The sequence below is a fragment of the Leuresthes tenuis genome, unplaced genomic scaffold, assembly GCF_036924035.1.
Source record: "Leuresthes tenuis unplaced genomic scaffold, fLeuTen1.0.hap1 SCAF_17, whole genome shotgun sequence".
Classification (NCBI taxonomy): domain Eukaryota; kingdom Metazoa; phylum Chordata; class Actinopteri; order Atheriniformes; family Atherinopsidae; genus Leuresthes; species Leuresthes tenuis.
Window position 1 is genome coordinate 21872958 of NW_027325371.1, and position 24205 is coordinate 21897162.

The 24205-nt window shown below is 42.1% G+C and overlaps 1 protein-coding gene across 5 annotated transcripts in view; it reads right to left on the minus strand.

Moving 5' to 3' along the window:
• caskin1 (CASK interacting protein 1) overlaps positions 1-22013 on the minus strand; it is a 121563-nt gene extending 99550 nt beyond the window's left edge. For 3 of the 5 annotated variants that reach the window (XM_072368650.1, XM_072368649.1, XM_072368647.1), the window contains exon 1: positions 21096-22012. In XM_072368650.1, the coding sequence (XP_072224751.1) occupies positions 21096-21189 (94 nt within the window). In that variant the 5' untranslated portion in view covers positions 21190-22012. Of the gene's footprint in view, positions 1-21095 lie in introns of all 5 variants that reach the window. The other 2 variants (XM_072368648.1, XM_072368646.1) reach the window with 1 other exon arrangement.
• Positions 22014-24205: the final 2192 nt, after the last annotated feature.

The window sequence follows — 24205 nt, forward strand, 5'->3', positions numbered from 1 at the left end:
AGTTAGGAGCCTTTGTTTTCCGTGAATGATTCATAGGTCATTGTCAAGTGGCTTAATACACAAAGCAAACATTATCCTCTGAAAATGTTCGGGTACCAGGACTGGACTAAGAATGGGTTAAAAAGCAACAAATCTCCAAGAAAAACTTTGAAAGACCTTCAGAAAGCCCAGAGAACTATTGCTCAAAAAGTAAAATACAAAGAAATGAAGGCTGGATCAAGACTTTGCAAAGCACAGAATATTCATACATATTTTTCCATAACTTTTTCATTCTAGAAATAGCACTCATTGTGTTGTCATTGCCTTTAATGAGCCATTTATATCCAAGAATATTGTGAATCTTCATATTGTTCCTTCACCCTGTCAACAAAAAACATGTTTCTTAAAACATATCAACAAGTGAGAGATTACAAACAGCTCAGAAGGGATAAAACAAACACTTTTTTGGGGATTCTGCAGACACCGTAGCGTGGGAGCAGGTGAGGAGTATTCAGTTGGCTGCAATTTGCAATTGGTTCCACAAAATCTGCGGGACAAGGGCCTCCTGCAAATGTTGGACATGAGAGAGAAAACGGGCAGGTCAAGAGTTTGATCCGCTGCTCTGAAATCTTGACGACACACCCTGAAATCCCGATCTTACACGCAAATGTGCACATTCATTACACAGATAGCGAGCAGATTTACAATCACAGGAAGCCAATCCCACACCAACCCGCCTTGGTCTGAACCCAATCCAACCGACCTAACTCTTGGCTTGCATAATACTGCCTTCCATTATCTTCCTAACTTTCCCCATGCCCTCATTTAACGTGAACTGCGAAAGATCATCGACACGTCTGTAAAAGCTGCTGAGCAAACACACTTTTTCATCCAAAACTGACCCCAAACCAGGAAAAACAATGTTGGTGAATGAATGTTAACTCATTTTGTGAGCTGATGCGCGTCACGTGTGCGGGAAGTGAACCACTGAACAACCACTGAACTGAGATTAAAAAAGCACGTGGGAAAATAAAGTCCCTCTCAACAAAAAAATTCAACTTAAAAGGGTCTCATTTTATAGATGCAGAGTAACATGTCAAGTAGGTTTGTGCAGCCTGAATGTGTGGAAGAGAAAACTGTGTGTAGAGTCCACTGGGGCGTGTAATGAACTCATATCATGCAGCGTCAGCAGGAGCCCCTTAATTTACTGCTATAGATTAACCCTCAGAGAGAGAATTACACATCAGCTGAGACAGTTAAAGAAAAAAAAAAAGCAGGCAAAGGCCGGTGTTTCACCCTCCCCGGGATCAAGGGGAAAGCTGCTACCCTACTGTGCTTTGGTATAATGCACAGTACTGCATGCTGGGAGTACTTGAATGAATATTCAAGGGAAAACTGATTCAATATTTTCAACTTTTCTGTTTTACATTCAAGTGTTTTTTTGATGTTTTTGTAATATTATAATATATAAGTATTATATATTGTAATATTGTAATAATATATGTATATAATATATATATAAGTTGTTCCTTCTTGATTTTTTCGGTGGGTTGAGCAAAAGCCTGTGAAGACGGAGCATCTCACACATTCTGCCCTGCAGCTCTTCCTGTTTGTCGAACACACGGGGCCACAAAGAGCAGGAGGTGCCTGACCAGCCCAAATGACCCCAAATCAACTTTGATCTGCGCCGCCTTTCCCACATTGGGCAGGACGAGTATCTGCTGCATGTGAGTCTGACCTTACCATATTCCTCGAGGAAAAATATGGTTTTTGGACTTTTTTTTTTTCCTGACATAGTTCTTTACCAGTTTGTGAGCCTCGCCTTGAACAGAAACATTTTTTTAAGAGTCTGGAATGTGAAATTGAGAAACTGACTTCCTTATTTGAATTTTTGGCGCGGTGAAAGTTAGGGAAGCCAGCTTTCAAGCTGATATATCCTTAGTTTGAAGAACACATTGAGCTCTTTGAAACCAGGCACCCAACTGCTCCCTTTCTTTCATTCTCCCTCTCACTGAATTGTCAGCCTATTAAATGTCTCTTTGTATATCCCCCATTCACTCAAACTAACCAATGAAAAGCTTTGGACTAATGCACTGACTAAGAGAAAGTGTGTGTGTGTGTGTGTGTATGTGCGCGTGTGATTGTCATAACAGTGATGTCCCAGTTTACTCTGATCACTAAGCGCACCAATGTGATTCTACATGCTTAGAAATGAGATGCATCGCATGTGTTTTTTAGAGTGTGTGTGAATGAGACATGGAGACAGAGGGTGTGTGTGTGTGTGAGAGAGTGAGTGAGTGTGAGTGTGTGGTAGAATTACACAGAGAACAATAGTCTTATTGTACCTGTGCTGTCTGGCTGGTGTTGATAGTCCAGCTCTGCACTGAGCTGCTTTGCCTGACCAACGTTTTCTGACAAGATATTCTCCTCATGAGAGTAAATGTTAAAAAATCCTTAAGCCCTTTATCATCTATTCGTTTATTTGAATTTTCAAATTCAAAAAAAGGTTCAGATTAATGAAAAAAAAGCAAATCAACAGGACTTCGATGTTCAACCCAGACTGCACCACCTCCCCTCATGTTGGCACTTGGCCTTGCAACCTTAGTAGTGCACAGAGAGGGGCCCAGGGTGGGGGGTGGGGGACTGAGAGTGAGGATGAGAAGAAAGAAATGGGGAAAAAAACATGATACAGAAGATAAAAGTCTCAAAATCATCGAGAGTGATCAGAGAGAAAATGTGTGAAAAGGGAATTTGGATGAATTGGGGGGGAAAGAACTGCATGAATAAGAGATGAAGAATGAGAAATTATGAAAAGGAAGGAGGGAAAACTGCGTTGAAGAAGTGTAAAGATGATTACTATAAATACAGTTCAAAATAATAGATATTACATGTATAATAGCCAGTGGGTAATCTATTTTGTCAGATTATTGTGTGATCCCACACTGAAACACATGCCAACACACACAGCGCGAGGGTGAAGAGTCTGACTGGACCCTGCAGTGCTGAATTGGAACAAGCGGCCTTGATCCAGAAAGTTCCTGGCCGACTCCGCTTCTTGTTGCCATGGTGACGGCTCCGGGAACAGGAAGAAAGAGAAAGTGTGAGAGCAGGAAAATCGAAAGCTGATAAGAGGGGATGAGAGGGAAGGGATGGAAAAGAAGTGAGCGAAAAAACTGAGACCAGAACCAGGCGGGGCAACGGCAGGTTTGGCACCAGCTCCACACACCCGCACAGATGTGTACAGTATGCACACACACACTCGCCATACGAACACAAGCGTGCAGAACCAAACCACATGCTATGCATGTGTGGAACAGCTGCATCCAACCAGCCCATTAGACAGAACATACAAACAGCGGTGGTCATTGGCTCAGAGGCGCCGCTACTTCTCCTCCATTGGCTGATGTGCTGCAAAACAACAGTCTAATTGGCCGGCGTAACACACAATTATGCTGTAGCAGAGGAATCAAAGGAGATAACCATGGATGTTGTGATGATACTACATAAACACACATGAGCCCATGTCCGCTCATGCTTTTCCAACTCATTTGTTGAAACTCACTTTTAATGTTGAATCTAACCTTTAATGTTGCAAAGGAACCACATAATTCTCTGTGAATATCTTCGTATAATTTTTTCCTGTCTTCTTTGTTTGGTGAAATAAAATTTCTCATGTTTAGCACAATTAAAGCATAAATGGATGGAGCACTAAACGAGCCTGGTGGCACAAATTAGATTAATTAGATGGCGTGAGGCTACATCTGCTCACAACATTGTAATTTTGTGCTAAATGCTCATTTGAGGCGTGCTAACATGTATGTAAAGATAAAGCCTTTTATTAGCGACTTAGTTTGTTGTGTTTTCTGCCAACATTTGCGAATTGGCACTGAAATCAAAGCTGTTTCAAGAGTCACACATCAAAGTACTGAACAGTTAAACACTTAACCTCATGATGGCGCTAGATTAAAAGTCAAACATTCACCAGTTATTGCAATTAGTTCTAAGCAGATCATGAATATTTGAACCAAATTTCATGGCAGTCCATCCAAGTGATAAGATCTGAAAATAATAATCAAAAATGTAAATATCACTCTGAATTGATATGTATCGCATGTGTTTGTAAGGGTCCACCCTTACTGGCTGCATAAGATGTTGTAGCAGTTCCTCCGATAGTTCTTAAGACCTTTCAGTTTGGACCAAAGTGGAAGACCGACCCACCAACCATCAGATGCCATCCATGAACCATATTGATACTGTGCTTACATACATACACTCACACAGATGTTTGCAAAAGCACTAAGATGGACTTGCGGTGCGTAAAAACACACGTGTGCACAATCTGAACACTATTCACAGTATAAAAGGCAGTCATGAGAAACATACTGAGCTGATATCACGCAAACACAGAGCCATAATCAACAAGCACATGCTTGCACATTTGTGCAGTGAGGAAGGACAGATGTTGAACCCTGGTGGTAGCTCATCTGGACAGAAAGTACACTAGATAAGAATCATGTCTGGAGCCCCTTTATGTCTCTCCAAGGCACTGAAATGCAATGGTAAATGCTTTTTTTTAAGGAAACAGAGCAGCTGTTGCATTGGTGGAGAGTCTCCCTTCTTTCCCATTGTGAGGTGGGGCCAATGAGATCCTGGCCCAGTTGGACATGACTAATCACCCTTACCGGTTCCCTGACAGCAGAGCTCTGCCAGCCAGACTGATTCATGGGGCAGGCAGGGGGAAAAAACTAAGGGGTGCTGAGGTGTGGGTGCAACGGCAAGATAGAAACAGAAAGAGATGTAGTGAAAATAAAGATGGAGGGAGGCTGTGAAAATGACAGATTCTCCAGGAATTTATTATCTGTGCTTCCACACTGAGACACAGAGCAACCAGCTGCAATGCAGTCCTTGCAACATTTGAATCATTCCAATCAAAATTTAAGCTTTATCAAACTTTACTTTGTCAGCTGAGGATACAGTTTCATGTTTATTCAGGCACCAATACAGTAAGATACAGTAAGATACAGAAATGTACATCTGTGCTCTGTACCTACCAACCATTCGCCATTTTTGGTAACCGATGTCTCTCCCCACAACACTGACAGAAATCTGTGCTCATGAAAATGTGTTTTGAATTGTTTTGTATCCACCAATATAAGCATAGACTGCAGCTGTGACTATATAATAATCTCAAATATACTTTCTAATCTTTAATCATTATGACCCATGAAAACCAATTAAATATGTTTAAACAAAGCAACAGTTTGAAAACAACTGTTTTCAGAGCCACAGCGGAGCCATTGTTGTGGCTCCTGTAATGTAGCATACATTAGCCTTAGCATATTCTGTTAGCTCCATGGCTGCTGGTTCCAATTTAGTGAACAACTTCTGTACACTACTTTTAGTGTACCATATGATGAATTTGTAGTGTTCTAAATAGTGGAAAAGCTATGTGTGTTCTACCAGACTTTGTGTAGAACGAGGAAGAATTATTTCTCTGAAATCATCAAAAACTGCAGTAACATTTCTCGTGTCCTGTTTGCTACAGTAAACAGATCAACAAACCCTCCATTTTCACTGCCTTTAGAAGTAATTTCTACATCTAAGTGTAATGAGTTTGCAATATTCTTTAATGACAAAGTTCAAGGCATTAAAAATGCAATCATTTCCATAACACAAATAACTACTCTGCCTACTCTGCCGCCAGCTAGACACCCAGAGCTGACACATTTCACACCCGTCCCTGACAAAACAGTCGAAGAGATCATCTTCAGTCTGAGTTCATCAACGTGCTGCCTTGATGAGTTGCCCACTAGATTTCTAAAGTCTGTGCTGAGCAGTTTGTTACCACAACTCGCTCATCTAGTTAACGTCTCACTTCAGACGGGAACATTTCCAAAGGCCTTCAAATCTGCTGTAATTAAGCCTCTTCTAAAGAAGAGCAATCTTGATGCCACAGTACTGAACAACTACCGGCCCATATCAAACCTGCCATTCTTAGGCAAAGTCCTAGAAAATGTTGTATACCAACAGCTTATTGACTTTCTCCTGTCTAACTATACTTTTTATACTTTCCAAACAGGCTTTAGGCCCCACCACAGCACTGAGACTGCGAGTTATCAAAATATCTGCCGAAGGCTGCTGACTTTTGCCAAACTGTTCTCGATGAGTAGATAAACATATTTCATGCCAGAAATAAGGTCTAGGTTTAAAAATACCGGAGTTCCCCTTTAATAGTAATAAAAGAAAGGATTCTTAGTCATGTGAGTAACAAAACCGTTATGCTAAAAAAGACAAATTCTAGAGATAGACAGACAGATATATCAATAGGCAGAGCAAGAATGGGGTTGCAGGAACTGTGGAAAATTAAATGGCTGCAGTGGAAGAAATCAATCCCAGAAGTTGATGAGATTGAATAAAGTGTAGGGTGATTTATCACAGTGTATGTGTGTGAGAGTGAGTGTTTAGTTGAGCTCGTTTGGTTTGCATTGCTGGTATCTGGTATCAGCCATGACATTAAAATCACTTCCCAAATACTGTATAGACCCCTTGAGCAATCAAAACAGCTCCGTACAATGCCATCAGGGAATACTGTTGCAATGAGAACAGCACACGGTCCGCCACAATATTGAGGCAGGTGGTATAAGTCTAATATAAATGCCTGTACCCAAAGTTTTATAGTGTGCCCTCTTCCAAAAGTCCATCAAAATGCGATTTCTTCACCACGTAAATATGACTCATCAGGCCAGACAACCAAGCGAAAGTATAATATCCATGATGGTCCACAGCACAAAACATTGCACTTTCACAAAAAAAGAATAAAAAATTGTAACTTATTTCTAATTGTCTATGTGGAGATGCAGCCACAGTTCATGTGATGACACATACCTGGCTGGTACATTTACCCACATATGTTCATCCGCCACATGTTGCTTCATGACATTATCTGCGATGTCTTGCTACATATCAGTGTACACACATTACAGACTATTGGTTTGATCTCTTACTCTACATATATTGATAGATATGGAGAATGGCATAACTCTGCTGACTCATATGAGGTCTCCTGCACAAAATTTCCCGCTCTCTCTGTTCCCTTTTCTACTTTATTCTCACTCACTCTCAAGTTAAAAGTACATGGTTAGGGGTTAGAATAACTGTGCATTGTTAGGTTTGGATGTAAAAAATACATGATTAGGGTTAGAGAAGTAGTACAGAAGCCAAAAGGCTCCAATCACTGTCACGAGATAACAAAGCACAAACAGATTGTCTGAAGGGCTGCTGCTGGTTGAAATGTTGGGAAGTTGGTTAAACTCGTATCTATCCCCACGTGTCTGTACTCAAGAGGAGACATTCACCAAACTCAGAGCAGCAAACAGACTCACACATGCATGTCTTAAATGTTATAGATCCTCCCCAACTGTCAAGACAGCGATAACGAACAATTAAATTAGGTGTAACACGTGAACCACTCATTTTGATGCTCACCACAACCATCTTGTGAGCCAGTAGGTTTCAGTAGGTTAGTATTTGTTTTGATCCTGAGAAAACAAAAGGAAAATTTCTCTGGCTTGTTTTCACATGTAAACAATCTCAAAACAACAGAATTGTTGAGATTATGGCATTAAAATATAAAAAAAAACTGCTGAGGAGCTTGCTCTTAGCTTCCATAAAGTAGACATTGTTACAGGCAGCACATTTTTAAACTCAGAAAATTGCGGTTCATGTCATGTGACATCAAATTAAAAAAACAGCCGAACGTTATGCTGCCATCTCACAATTTTTAACCATGGATTGCGATCTTCTATGTTTAGGACAAACCTCACAGGACAGGAGTCAAAATGAGCACTCTGAGTAGTCTGTGGCTACGTAACTCATACACAGCAAGTCGTGCCCTCTGATACCTTTCTATCTGAGAGGTTTTTTAGCTATTTATGCTAAAGTAGCTCTTATGTAGAATCAAACCACTTGTGCCAGCCTTTTCTTCAGTATGCCTGTTACCAGTTTACTGGTCATGCTTCTTTGCCTCTTTTGGTAGGTACTAACAATTCCAAGACATGGAAATAGTGTGACCCAATCTTTTATATGTCATAATTAGGCTCTTGTCATAATCCCTGAAATCCTGGATTTCTCCTGTTTTTAATACATCGACTTCAAGAACTGACTGCTCACTTGCTGGCTGATATGTCCCATGCCTTGGCAGGTGCCATTGCAACAAAAAATGTTTTTCACTTCACCTTTTGGTCTTTGTGTATTTGCACAAACTGCATCAGAGGTCCTAACATGAATAGTGCCACACAAGCTGACACGTTTCACTTTAAAGAGACAGCACTATAAACTAATGTATCCATTCTTTCCCTGTTTAGGTTCCTCTCAGCCAGTTTGCTTTCTTTTTGTGTTTCACCCTAAAACTTTTCTTTAATTGAGGAGGAAGGGGCCTTCCCAGTCACTCGAGATACTCAAGCTTTCCCAGCTGCTGGGAGGACTGGGTTCAGATGATCTCAGAGTATTCCAGACAAGTTCCCTGACCATCTCTAACCATTTCCGCATTTCTTAGAGGAATTCAGGCTTCCTGGAAAATAGTTCTGACCCACATATCTTACTCCAAATCAGACTTCCTCGCAGCCAAAGAGACTATACAAGCAAAGTCTAAAATATTTATGAGTTAAGTGAAAGACAAGCAGTTACCACCAGCTTCGCATCCTGCTTTAAACAGCTGATATTTACTATATTTCCTGACATTGGATGCTCACACATCCCCTAACTTATGATTCCAGATAGATTCACCCTGAATAGTATATAATGTTAACATGTACATAATATTACAGTGTATAGCTCCAAGATTCTGACACAAAAGTCAGTAATTTGAAGTAAATTTGAGAGATTCCCATTATCTAACGTCTCTCAAAATGACAAGAGAGAATAGGTGTGGCTTTAAAGAGGTGCATAGTTACATGATCAAATTTGATACAATCTGAATATGCACATCAGGTAGGCACGTCTGACTGACTCAGTGTGTTCTGTCTGATGCATCCAATGCATTCTGCATACATTTACAGTTTGCCTGAGTGGGAAACATTAGATTTGTATGGAGACCTAGTTAACTGGCATAGTTAATTCAGATCAAATTTGTGCTAATTTTATTTAGAATCTCTGGCTTCAAATTGTACGGTTGATCTTTTCCAACCCCCTGGAGTAAGCATTGACCACACTGGCACCTATGAAAACTGACAGTCAAGTTCAATGAGGCACTTGACCTGAAATAAGTAATGCTGAGGAAGCACTTTAAATTCAAAGCCCGCGCCACAGAAAATGAAAGTACAACTTGCTTCAGTGTGGCTGTGAAGCACTCTTAGGTGTTTGGCTTTGTCTTTCAAAATGGGCTGATGGAGATCACTGCGAGATAGAGCGGTTCCACATGAGGTGGAAGGCATCCAACCAGAGCAGGCAGAAAACACAGTGTGTTCCAGAAAATGACAAAACGAGCAGAGAGGCAGGATCGCATCCAGATCTAACTTCCAGCACACACTTTTTCACATTTAGTTCAAACAGTAAACACATGTAGGGCATTAGAGGTCAGGTGATATTAAGTGGAATCTTGGAATCTTTCATCTACAAATCTGCAGCCATGTGGGCAACAAGCCAACACGAGCCATCTGTTCAACCACTGCATCATACATTGAGTACAGTAGGTATGGTCCCAAATGCACAGACAGGCTGGGTCAGACTCAACATCTGTCCTGCTGGCCAGCCACCTTCTGGTCTCCAATCACTGCATCCTGCATGAGGATGTACTTGTATGTGTCTGTCCTAATATGAGACCAAAACAGGGGGCAGATATTTTGGTGCAGCAGATGTTACAGTATACAGTAGCATGAATGGACATCTAACTGTTATACCTTGTGGTGACAAAGCCCATCTATAGAATAATCATTTACAAAGGCTCTATCCATTACAAGAGCAATGAGAAAACTAACTGAAAGCAGTTAAAAGGTTTGGAGGACAGCATCTCTAAGATGTTTCTAATATCCATTAACAGATATTAACATATGAATTTGCAGATCTCTGAGAAAAGAGTTTGGTACCGTAAACTTTCTGGTTCACATTTTGAAGTCAGAGTAGTAGTAATCAATCATATCTAAGTGGGCTGTGATGGCACACAGGTAAAGTGGGTTGAAGTATCTCAATTTAAACAAATTAAAACAATTTGTTTTTAAATGAACAGTGTATAGAACAGGAAGTCTTGCCAGAACATCTGTTATCTTAATATCTGCTGGCTCCAATGGAAGGCCCGTAACATAACTTGTTGCCCCAGATGTGGTTACCGGTAATTTCAGATGATAGCTGATGGGTTCCCAGACTTAATTTGTGTCTGTGTGTTTTTTGTTTGCACATGTAAGACCTTTAAAAGATAAAATGTCATTGATCTAACAAACACTGAGGGCAGATTCGCGGTTGTGAATAAAACAAATGTGCTTTTCATTCTCATAAATCCTGTGTACGACAGCTGTATCTGACACAGGCTGTTTATTCTGTCATGTGAGGTGCAAAACTTTGGCCAAAAAACACAACAAAACGTCTCAAAACAAAACTAAAACCAATTTAACAAACAAGGTTTCATTAAAGACAACATATAGAACAAATGTTCAACAGAAAAAATAAGAATTAACAAAACAGAAAACACAACAAACCAAGAAGACAACATTTCTGAGAGTTTCTTTTGCTTTTGGTTTCAATGATTTGTTTTGTCCACTTGTGTTCTGGTCCTCGACCCCAGTCTGTAACGCAGAGGATAACTTCGACTCTGTTCAGAAACACAGCTCCACAGCTCATTGCATGTGACCATGTTACTCCTCAAAAACATTCTCACATGTATGGAAGTCCTGTGGGTGTGTCAGCGATGCTTCATTTTCCCAGCCGTGAGCATGCACCCAAACTATGTCACAGCCCTGTTTTTAGTGGCTGCTCACGTAGCAGCGCCATTCATTCAGAAAAGTCCCAAGGCGATGCTAAATGTATTCACTGAGCAGGGTGGAACATTTGTAAAAGGCTACAGTAAAACCTTGTCCAGACCATGTTGGTTTAGTTTTGGGAGTTGATTCAGAGGGGGGGAAAAAAGCATCGTTTCCTGTCTTTATTAGCTGCTCAAACATTAATATGAAGCTGTAAGAACACACTCAGTGTTATGAGTTCAGGGTGTGAGTGGAAATACTCTGTCAGGTGATGTTAGGCAGCGGCTCTCTGCAGCAGCTCTTGAGAAGACACACACCTTCACATGCATACAGCTATTTTACTACTTATACAACTCGCAACTGACATGGCTCAGCTTTCTTTTCCCATTCTCACATCCCTTCGAGAATCAACTCTCATGTTTGCACGGGGTTTTACCAGCACATTATCCTGCGCATGTGTGTTTGTGTGACAGTGTGGTGACTTTTGTCCACTGTCTACATGCTGGACTTTCACTTTAACAATTACAACAAACACTGTCAATGTAAATTCCAGCAGAGTCTGTACCTCTCTGTTCCAGTCGCATGATGGTGAGGGAGATGGTGTTTAAGTGTGAGTGGATAAGCCAGATCAGTGGGTGGTTAATTCCACTTTTCTAATCAGTGCTGATGGAGTGAGGGAGGTCTCACCACGCTGACCTTCTCATTTTGTGGGTGGTCTATATATCAGGACTAACCCACTTAGTTCCTTTCCTCTTTCTTGCTAATTGGCCCCTGTAGCTACAGCAGAATCAAATAGAAAAATCATTAACTGCCACACTGTCACACATGACATATAGCGCTTGTTTTTTTTTAAGTCACAATCCCACAAAGATCTTTAGCCTTGTTAATATATGCATTAGAAATTTTTTCATGACATATAAGCAAATCAGCCATCAACACTATTTCTGCTTCGAATCTGCAGGGTCCCACCTTCAGTCTCAGAAGGGTGTGATCAGAAAACCTGTATGTTTTATGTAAAAAAATTGGATGGACAAATCTTTACTACTTGCAGGGTGGGGCTTTCCAGCTACTTTGCATATGCTGTGAGAAACCAATGAAATGAGAGGGTAGCCCAAACTATGGGGAGAAATTAGCCAGATGCTCAGAGTAGACGCTAGTGGCTGCGACTGCAACAGCAGAGTTAGTATTCTTAATTGTAATGTACTGACATTCTATCACATTATTAAAAAAGCACCTCTTTTTGGTCGGTTGAGTGAGATAGCAGCTGGTAGCAGCAGGGGATCTGGCCGCCCTGCAGCAGCTAGTTACCTAGATGTTATGATGCTAGCAGCTGCTCTAGTAGCTGTGGCCGCTAGCAGCTTAGCTGCTAACTATGAGTCTCATGGTTAGCTTCCAGCAGCTAGGCTGGTCAGCGAGCCCTGGTAATGTGAAAGGAACAGAAAATTAATAAATTAATGTTTGGTTTTAGTTATTTTCTGAATTACTGCTTTTGATCATTTGGCTTCCTGTTTCACTTCTTGAAAAGTAGTATCTGTGTTAAACATGTACAACTAAACTACCCTATAACTAGAACTGGCAGTGTCATCTGCTGGCGGGTGAAGATGTGGGCGAGGCTAGATTAACATGTTCAGACATCCTTAAGCCATCCCGGAGCCATTTTAAGGTCATGAAAGGTTTGGGTTGTTTTTTTTTAGCCTTAAACTTCAAAATGTACAATTTTGAGGAACACAGATGAGATTTATGGGGATTAATAACTTCCGGAGTGAAGCTTTCATTTCTGTCCATACTCTGTGCTTTTCTTTTCCTTACTCTCACCTTCTTGTTAGCTCCAACATTTTCTCTTATCCCAACCCTATCTGCTTCCGTCTCTTTCTGTTTAATTTCTCTCCTTTCTTTTTTTCCACTCTCTATCCTTTGATTTCTCCAACCAACTCTTTATTTTTATTTTCTCCCTTCTGTGTCCTTTGTCTCCTTTCTTCATTTATTTCCCTTCCCTTCCGCCTCCTCACCTCCCCGTTGCTCACTGCTTCTCCATGAACTTACCACTGACCCATTAAAGTGTGTGGATGTTATTTTTGGCACAGCATTTTGTGTAGATGAGTAAGTGTGTGTGTGCATGCGGGTGTGCAGCAGTCTACAATCAGAATAAAAGTGAGTTGGAAAGGACGGTGTTCAGCTATCCCTCCGTTTCATCACCTTGTTCCCTCTTTTATCATTTGCAGTCTTTCATCACCCCTCCTCCATCTGTTCTACCCGCTCATCAAAAAACATCTTGCCCCACTCCTCTAACAACAGCACATCTCTTCCCCTTTCTTTTTTCTCTTGTGTAACACCATTACCTGTTTCCCTCAAAGCAAAAATGTCCATCTACCACTCTCTTTCTCTTCCTCTCCTCCCATTTGTTCTGTAAATCAATCACGGCAGCAGTCAGGAGCAGCAGGAGAAGTGAGTGATGACGTTTTAGAACAAAATGCAGGGACCCTAAGTAAGCCTATCTTGCACTTTCACTATAGATATTATCCTTTGTAAAATACTAAACCTTGAGTTCCAGAATCTCAGAAACTCAGGATCGATAACAATGTCTGAGTCATCTTTTGCACGTTTGCTTCTTTTTCTTTGGGTATTCATGCAATAACTTATTCTAAGTAAACTGCGCAAGAGGCACTTGTTTGACAGACTTCAACACGTATTCTGAACAGACTAAAAGGATTATTCTAGAGCATGAGAACCAAAAAAGAGAAAACATGACATGATGAAATGACAGAATGATATTACAGCAGCACCCCACTTCCATCAATTGGGGGCTGTGGCTCAGGTGGTTGACTGCTGATCGGGAGGTCGATCATTCAATCCACACGGGGGCCCCTCATCATCTCACCCTCATTTTTTTCCGAGAAATAGTTTAAGTCACCTGTGTTAAGGTGAATCTTACTTGTATAAAACCGGAGGTCATGTTTAAAACCCATTGACCATTTTTCAAATTGGATTATTGAGCATGTAAGGTAATGCAGTTTTATATCTTGCTAAAAAAAGAAGCATGAGCCAAAGCCTGTTATAAATGTAACCAAGTACATATAATCAAGTACTACTTGAAGTCATCTGTAAGAGTATTTCCTTACTCAATACACTCAGGATGTCAATTTGTCTACTATAATTTTGTAAACAAATATTTTGAATTACAACAAGAAATCCAGACTTCTTTGAGGTTTCGTGCTTTGCTCCATGAATTTTCCTCATGAAATTAGGTATATTTACATTTCAAGAAACCTGATTTCTGGCAAATTATTAATGTCCATAGTCCACTAATTCTTATGTAGGTCATAAGGATCCCTATCAAGACCAAGAGCCCCTCAATTTAAGATAATTAACTTGTTAAAAATTGTTTATGTCTAGTTATTTTCCCTCAGTAATGTATCCTGCAGCAAAATAATTTCCTTTATGAGATTTAGAAACTATCACTCAATTAAATTTAAAAAGCAAAAAAACTGTTGCAAGAGTCACAAACCATACTGTTGTAGCTGCAAGCAAATATTTATAGAGCAAGATACTTTACAACTTATGCCTAACTTGTGGTCTAGACTCAACTAAATTTTCAAATGTGGTTTCTGTACATATCTTATTGATAATTTCTCAAATGCTGCATCGTAGGCACACTTCACGGTTGAGATGTCTGAGAAGTGTTATTTGTCCACTAGGCATTCTCACTGGGTAAGAAAATCACAAACAAACGGCAAATGTAAGCAGTATGAACTGCTAGTGGAAGCTAGCAATATTTAGCATTAGCATGCAGTGTCGGCTCCAAAGCTGCAGACTCCAGGCCTGCAGACTTTTGGTGAACCACATGAATACTTTGTAGTGCAATATTTAGTGAATTAAACATTTCAACTGAAACTTTGTACATAGTAGACAATATAGTGAATGAACGGACATTTGGAACACATGTTGGAAGCCCATGTTTTCTTTGTTCTTTGGTTGTCTGCTTATTGTACTTCTCAGTATTGTTCCGTTGGACCAGTGTTCCATTGGATTCTGTTTCTGATGAATTACCACCCTTCTATCTTTTTTTTCCCCGTAATTTTTAGTTAGTTATTTAGATCATTAAGAATATATGTTGAAGAGTCTGGAGATTCAGTGATTTTGCCATGATGGCAAACATGTAATTTCACCTATGAGTGGAGTACCTGGAGTTTTGATATCTGACTGGTGGGGGCCATTTGGGATCATGTTTTTAAGTTTCATACAGGCATTTCCAAGTCTTACAGGTATCTCCATAAAGCACATAAACGCCACCTTCCAAACATGAATGAAGCTAAAACATGAAAAGTCCATGTCACATTCCAGCAGATGCACTTTAGGACAGCAGTGAAGCACAAAAGGTATCCCTCATATCAGGCGTCTTCACACAGCGTTACGCTAACTGAGGGGGAGCATATGTCAGTTTGACGCCCAAAAAATCCAACCGCCCATCTCTCAATCCAACTTTTCTAGATCCATTGGCCCGACTGCACATTGCTCCGACCAAAGTAATCCCTGTATTCCGACCAGGGCTAAATCCGACCATCCAGAATTCCAACTTTGGACATAACAGTAAATAGTTTGAAGGTGTGCCCCCCTGAAAAAATGTAATCCTGCCCACCCTCTTTAATTGTCTTCTGCAGCCGTCTTGGATTTCACTGACCAAAATGTGAGGTAGAGATTTTTTCTTTTGTTTCTTTTGGATTTTTGTGCGTATTATGGCCGGACTAGTCGGTCTAATACACTGTCGTTATTACTGGGAGTCGGAACACCGGGCATACTTAAGTCGGGGAAATGGGAGGTCGGAATAATGGACTAAAAAATATAGAAATGTATGGTTGGAGAAATGGGCAGTCGGACAGACGCCATGTGCCTCTAACTAAGACAGCTAACCAGTATGAAGAGTCTGACTGACAGTGTGTGTGACAGCGTGCCTGCTTCTTTGTGAATGTGCAGTGGTGTGGATGCAATCATCTGCTCTACTCCCACTGCCAGCCTCACACGTCAACGTAAAGAAAAAATGTAGAGGGTAGTGCGGAAAAGAGGGATGGAGGGAAACTGAGGGGGGATCTGTCTTAGCAACAAAGAAGAAAAAGGCATGTGTGTTCTGACACTTAACAGGTACTGTGACTACATCATTTCAATCAAGCAGTGCAGTTAAACCTCATACCTCAATTCACACACAGAGAGAACCCTCAATGAGACACAACAAACAGCCACATGCTTACACGCACACACACAGACGCTTACATTGACAAACACAGACCTAGGGTCACACTCAAGGTCTGCTTCGTATACACAAACACACACACACACGCACAGGGACCTCCTGTGCTGCCATTTGCGGAGGGCCAGTTGAGTGACAGCAAACTGACGATGGCTCCCCAGATGGTGCCAGATGTGCGTGTAAGTGTGTGTTCCACATGCAGGTAAATATGTGCAGACTGTGTGTCTGGCACGAGTGGGAGTAAATGAGTTACAGCAGGGCAGAGCTTCTGCCAGACCCATTACACACACACACACACACACACACCAAACCCAAACTTACCTTCTCCTGCACTCACATATACATCTCTACACACACATAATCCAACTGCACATTTAACCATTATGACCACATACCAAATGCACATTTTTCTTCTGGCTCCACACACACACACACACACACACTCTAACCCACACACACATCTCATACTAGATGACAAACAGGTCTGTGTGAACATCAGCCTCACGTTAGACTTTCCTGCTGTTTGTCTGAGACTTTCAGCTCCACTCTGTCATTACCGCCTCCCTGCTTCTGCCATGTTTTCTGGGTTTTCTTCAGATCTTACTCGTCTTGTTTCGTTTCTTTCATGTCGTGTGTGCGTGCGTCCAATATCAGGGGTGTACTCTGCTTTGCACAAATGAAATGTTGTGAGGCGTATGAAAGAGTTTGCCTCATACAAGGCAGTTTCTGTACAAGCAGACGCTGCCACTTACACAAATAAGAAAGAAAATATCAAAAAGACCGAGCTCTGCTGCAGACTGACAGGAATATGAAGGAGAGCGGCTGAGCAGGGATTAACCTTGATCCAGGGTTTAAACACCTTCAGATGTGCTCGATGGTGCTTCAAACTACTCATGGGTTGAAGGTCGAACCCCAAGTGTGGACGCATGAGACCATCCTGTCGGCTGATGATGCGGCCATAACGATGAGTGATTCTATGTGTTTACTGAGAGGCGACAACAGCCTTCACATGAAACGCTGCATGAATGAGTGACTGTCCAACCTGTCTGCAGGAAGTGCTCCACAAACAGCCGGCAAAACAATGTCAATAGTTAATCCGACTTTTGTAAGGTTTCATTTCTAAGTTAACACCTTTCAGTTACCTTATTCAGTCGTTAAGGGTCCATCCTCTTTCAACTCCAAGGTTTTACGTATTTATTAAAAAAATCATAATAATCTGTTCATCACCAGTCCTCGAAATTAGGCAAATACAACATCAGAGTACCAGCATCACATAATGTGTTACATTGTGTTATTACCTATTTTACCAAAAAAAAAAAAAAGATTATCATGACCCAGGAGCTTGTAGAAGCTCCTCTAGCAGCAGTAACTTAAATAAAACATTTTCTGTATGATTTTGTCAGTCTCTCACATCTTTGTGGTGGAATTTGGGTACATTATTTTTTTTACAATGTTGCATCAATTCATTGAGGTTTGCAAAGATTCCTTCATGCACAGCCCTCTTAAGGTCCCATCACAGCATTTCAGCCAGGCTGAGGTCTGGACTTTGACTGGACCATTTTTTTTTTCTTTTTCATTCTGTTGTAGATTTGCTTCTGTGTTTAGGATCATTGAATAATTGATTCAAGAACACTTTGGTATACAGAGGAGTTCAGGATGCATTCAATGACTGCAAGGTGTCCAGGTCCTGTGGCTGCGAAACAAGCCCAAATCATCATAGCTCCACCACCATGCTTGGCAGCTGGTATGAGGTGTTTGTGCTGATATGCTGTGTTTGGTTTTCTCCAAACGTGCTGCTGTGCATTATGACCAAACAACTCCACTTTGGTCTGGTCTGTCCAAAGGACATTGTTCCAGAAGTCTTGTGGTTTGTTTAGATGCAGCTTAGCAAACCTAAGCTGAGCTGCCATGTTCTCTTTAGAGAGAAGAGGCTTCCTCCTGCAGCCCTTCCAAACAAGCCATACATGTTCAGTCTCTTTCTAACTGTGCTGTCATGAACTTTAACATTTAACCTGCTAACTGAGGCCTGTGGAGTCTGAGATGTAGCTCTTAGGTCTTTGCAGTTTCTCTGAGCATTGAACAGTCTGGCCTTGGGGTGAACTTGCTGGGACGTCTTTCTTTTGGGAAGATTGGCAACTGTCTTGAATGTTTTCCACTTGTGAATAATCTTTCTCTCTGTAGAATGATGGATTCCACACAGTTTGGAATTGGCCTTATAACCCTTCTCAGATTCATGGGCTTCTCTGAGATCATTGCTGATGTATTTCCTCCTTGGCATTGTGTTAACACACACCTGAATGCTCCAGACCAGCAAACTGCCAAAACTTCTGCTTTTATGGAGGCGCTCACACCTGCTGATGATCAGTTAATCAAAAGCATATGGTCAGCAGCACCTGGCTGCTACTTACCCTCATAATTCCTGTGGAGGCTGAGGGTGGACTTAGTTTTTCCACACACTGTTTCTGCAGTTTTGTTTAGTTTTTGCTAAATAAACTATGGCCAGGTTTAATATGTCATGTGCTGGTGTTAATCTAAAGTTGTATCGTCATTACATGAAGATCTGGTTAGGACCAGATAACTTGTTCATGTCTTAAAATGTAAAATCTTGGAATTGAAAAATAGAACTTTTTCTTTCTACTTGTGTCAAACTTGCATCCATATTTGTCTTATTTTTTTTCCTTTAGGCGAACACCTTGCATCAATTTACATTTTGTTGGAAGTTTTTCGTGTTTACAGCAAGTACAAGCAAAATATCTAAATTAAAAGGATTCTGTCATTGGAAAACAGCAGTTCAACTCTGTGGTCCCCAGTCTGTCTGGTTTCAGGCCCCTCCCCATCAAACAATAAATCTAAAGAGCTGTGAGAGAATCAGTTGCGTGAGAACGAATAAAAAACAAAGTCCTGCTGCACACAGTTAACTTATTTTTACCTTAAACAGTACAAGTTTCATTTCATTGGGCCTCCATAAATTCAATTTAGTCAGATGTTTATTCAGAAACTTTTATCCTAACAAAATTGACAGGGAGCTCCAGCAGCAGGGTAACAAATCATCAAAGCTTAAAAATAACCAGTTTACACCGGATTCTTTTCATGTTTTTGATGTACATTATTACTCCCAAAAGTAACAATAGCTATGATATGTATTTAGTGTGGCCCAAAAATTCCTCCTGAAATTGAATAGAAGTCAGAAGCAACACAAGATGGAAATACTCAAGAAAAATGTGTCGCCTCATGAGCTGAATCAGCTCAAAGATGACACTTCTGCCGGCTCACATCCGCGTCGGGCTTCCCTGTTTTTTCCCCTCGCAGTGTGTCACAGTATGTAAATGTCTGTAATACAACCCAAAGCTTTGTTTTGACTCCACTGTTTCTCATCAGACACTTTAATGATTCCTCCAGGGATGAGCTTATTGAGGAGTATTACTGAATACTGTAACATTTAGAACGTATGGATTCAGATCAACATATAGAGCCTGCGCTTTCATCTGCAGAATGAGCTTTAAATTGCCTCGGTTGGTTTCTGTGGAATCCAAGGAGGATTGACTCTGATTTAATACACAATTGTGTGTGCTGTAATCCAATGTCTGCTGCCTATGACAATGTGCTTGGCGGCTTTTTGTTCCTCTGCATTTCACTGCTCTAAACAATCGTCAGAGAGGGGCTTCAATCTCTTAATGGTAGCCTAAAGGTTGCTTTGGGATGTGCTCTTGTACATAATGTACTCCAATGTGCTCCACGGACACTATTATTGAGGCAATACCTGTTGGACTGGACTAACTCTTTCAATGAAAGTCTGCATTTATGCAGTGGATGGCCTGAAGACTTGAATCTGAGTGGTCTTTCTGCACCACTGCAGCCTGAAGACTTTGTGACAGTCATATGCTCCACTGTCCTGCAGAGTGAGCTTCGCCATCTGTGGCCTTTAACTCATTCACCATATTCAACAGAAGAGTCATGAAATCTCTCATTTAGAATGATAATAAACAACTAGAACAATGACAGCATTTTCAAACAATCCTCAAATGCACGAACAAGGCCCATTCTGCCAGGTTATTTGTAATCAGCGCCACCTCTTCTCATTTTAATGAGGCCCACCTGCTGCCTGGAGTCGTTCCAGTGTGAGCACCAGTTCAGACGCTGCTGGGAAGCCGCCTGACTGGAACAATTTGCACAAGTGGCTAGTTGGGACGGGGGGGTGCTGACGCATATTGAGCTGACTGAGTCTACCTGTTGCGGCTGTGCTTAAATATTCAAAATTGTAACTGTAGATCCCTGCCCTCTGCTGATGTCTAGTTGCACGGAGCATCAGTAGAACGATCAGCAGCCTCTACAGAATGATCTATCTGCAGCTCTCTCTGTGTTGCCCACACATTGGAGTGGGCTGTGCAAGCAAAAACGCTGTTGGATGTTGCAGAGCAACACTCCCTGCAGAAAATAAGCTTAACAGTGAGAAGAGCAGAGTCACTCAGACTGCAATGAAGAATAGAAGATTTCTGAATGCCTCTTGGCTCGTATGTCTGTGTTATGTAGCACTCAGGGCTGTTGCCCGCCAGTATAATCTTTCACTTGAGAGGCAGGTTGAAATCCAAAAACACAAACCTCTACGCCTCCCAGTATGTCCCTCTTCCTCTCTGCTGCAGTGCACTCACACAGGGGTCTTAAGATGAGCTATCAGTCTCCATTCATACCCCTAATCTTATCTGATACACCCTCTGATTCATACAACCACTCCCCTCTGATCCCCCTCCCATGACACCTTCATACATGGATATGCATGCACATCATCATCACTTGGGCCTTAGAGGAGCAAACAGCAATAGTAGGAATAGCTTTGTAACTTTATAGCCCATAGCTGGACAGAGCCATCGAGAGTCTGTGATATCTTTTAGGTTGCGCTTTCATTAGAATAGAGGACACATTCTTACTTGCTTTCCCCGGTCGGGGCCTTTGCAGCAGCTTCTGCACGGTGAGCAGGTCCTCGGTCTTCACCGCCTGCAGCAGTTCCTGGTCCTTCCCCATCTTCTGCTCTGAGCCGCTCTACTCCCGAAGCATCCTTCAGCACAGCGGCGCTTCAGGACAGCCTCACCCGGCGGAGGGTGCGTCTACCGCGGCCACGAACAGCCTCCCGCCACCCCCCTGGCTCCCTGGCTCGATGAGACCCCCTAAAGCTCTGGCATATGATGAGGCGAGAGAGATTGGAACTCCGAGGGGGAGAGGGAGGGATAGACACGGTGGGATGGAGGGATGCTCTCGCCCCCCACCACCACCACCACAACCACCACCCCGCCTCTAGGTGTAGCGCTGCTGGATGGAGACAGGACCGGGGACTGCTGGGCCGTTCGACTTCCAGTAACAGTGCACTGACGTTGTGCGTGTGTTATTTTGACGGCGGAGAGAAATGGTCAGGCTTCCGCGGATCGATCGCGCAGCACATCTGCCTAACTGGCCGGAGGTCGGTGGGTCTACCCGGCAGCTGCGTTCCAAAACAGCGACAATCCAAGCGGGCGGCAGCGCCGATCCGCGCCGAGGAACAGAGACGTCAAACGGGGTGATGTAGCGAGAAGCCTCACGGGCTCCAGACGCTGCGCGTAAACGATTGTGCGTTTAAAAGCCGGGCGCGCGCGGTGTTCGTCCCTCCCGAGGTCGCGTCGCTCTCGTGCTTCGCGTCGTAAACACAATCCAGCGGTGCTGCTGCAGCAGCCATCGCTCCGCGTGAGCTCGGCTCTCTGTATTTGGTAATGATTTTCTCCGTGCGGGGGGCAGGGACAGTGAAGCGGGGCACGTACACGCGCCCGCGCGCTCTACAGCTGGCCCAGCTCGTACCGCTAAACGGCTCGTGTGCTGCAACTTGGGGGCGGACCAGAAGCGTGGTGCTCTCCCGCCTCCCTTTTCATCTCCCTGGCTCGGCTTCTGTGGCTCTTTGTCTTTGCTCTACAGAGAAGCTGTAGGGATTTATGGAGGAAGACGTGTAGAAAGTAAACGTGTTGAGCTCCCCATGTTGGCCCGGCGTAGGTTTATCAGCCACACACCTGCATCGCAGATTTCCCCAGGGCATGGTATCGTAGACATACTGTAGATAAACCCCTTAGCCCACGTATAAGCTACACGAAACCCGTGGTGTTAGATTCGTGTAGAAGTGCACGGGCCTGTGTCGCATTTTAAACACAATCACATCAAAACGCCTCCTGAGCTGGAGGGTTCTGTTTATCTGAGGGAACACAGCTTTTTTGGCAGATAGGTAAAACTCCATTATTGCCTAAAGCAATACAGCACGGGGCTTAAAATCACCAAAAGATAGACATAGAAGATCTACATGTCCTCATGCAGCCCATCAATGTTGGCATAAACTACTCATTGAAAATTTTGAGCCACCCCTAATTTGCTTCTCGTGATCAGACTTTCTTATAATATTTTAAAGTGGTCTCGAGCAACAAACTTTGATCTTCTAAAGTTTTACTCTAGACATTGGCTACTTTTCTAATAATTTTATGTCCAGTCCTTGTCCAGTTCTCTGTTAAGCCGCTTAACACTGATCCTTGAACCACTAATAAAAAAAGGCCCCAAACTCAAGGGATGAACCAATGTTCTGTTTACACAAAACAGACAACTTAGCCAGGAACCAATTTCTATTGTTGTATCTACAAAACTGACTAAAGATAACACAGTTTGACAGTTATAAATAGCAGTATTTTTGCACCAACAAGATCATTCCGTCAGTTATTAGCTAAAAACTTGGTATATCTCTGCATGGTTCACAGTGTGTCCCTAAAAAAAAATTGAGGTAATTGGACAAGTGGAGGACAAAAGAAGAAGTGTCAGGCCTTAGAAACTATCAACACGAAAAGAACAGTATCTGATGTTCTTAAGAAAGAGGGGGAAATCTAGCAAAGACCTGACATTGGGCCTGAGAGATTCATCTGGACCCTAGATGGACCCTCGATCCATCTGCTGTTCACTGAAGCCTCATCAGAAATGGTCTCCATGGAAGGGTGGCTGTCAAGAAGCCATTCTTAAGGAAGGGAAACAGGGAGAAAAGGCTGAGCTATGCCAAATGACACAAGAAGTGGACTGAAAATCAGTGGCAACAGGTCTTATGGAGGGATGAATCCTCCCCAGAGCCCGGACCTCAGCATTATTGAAGCAGTGTGGGATCATCTTGACAGAGAAAATCCAAATAAGAGTTTTGGAATGTCCTTCAAGAAGCCTGGAGGGCTATTCCCGAGAACTACTTAAAGAAATGACAAAAAGTTTGTATAAGAGGGTTCAGACTGTGTTGAAGAATAAAGCCCGTTACAATTGTCCAAACTCTGTTTTAGACTTGTATTCTGTATTTTCATTTAGGTTTTTAATTGTTTCAAAAGATGGCTGCACCTGTTTCTTGTTTTCTTGGAAATAGATACGAATAAAAAACATGGAATACCCCAAGACTTTTGCACAGTAGAGTGCTGTCACAAACCATAGCGTTCCAGCTGAGGCTGCACAATCCACAGGATGTTTGAGTAACAGGCGTTCAGCAAAGCAGGTTGGTTTCAGCCATGATTGGTGCTGTTAAGACTGTAGACTAATATTCACCTTGGATAAACTCGAAATCTAACTGACAAGCAGCTTGAAGCTAAAAGGCATCATAACCCTTCTTTTAGAAGTTGTAATCGAGACTACTACTACTGGTTTATATCACATAATTGGCAGAAGGAATCTCAAAATTGCCATCGAAGCAATGTAAAAATTCCTACAAAGCAAAAGATGTGACGATCAATACTATGATCACAACGAGAGTTGGTGCTAAATAAGATTTACCAGCTGAGTCAGATTAGTGTAGCGTAGCACAAAGATTGTGCATTGTGAATCAGTGATTCATCTTTTGAGGGTCTGAAACATAAAGAACATTTGGACAAGCACCAGTTAACCATCCACGGTCGGTTGTGCACAAAGACAGAATGAGAATGATAGCAAACACCAATCTTTCCACCCAAATACAAAACCTATCAATTAAAACACATTTTTAGGGAACATAAGAAGCGATATTTGGAAAATC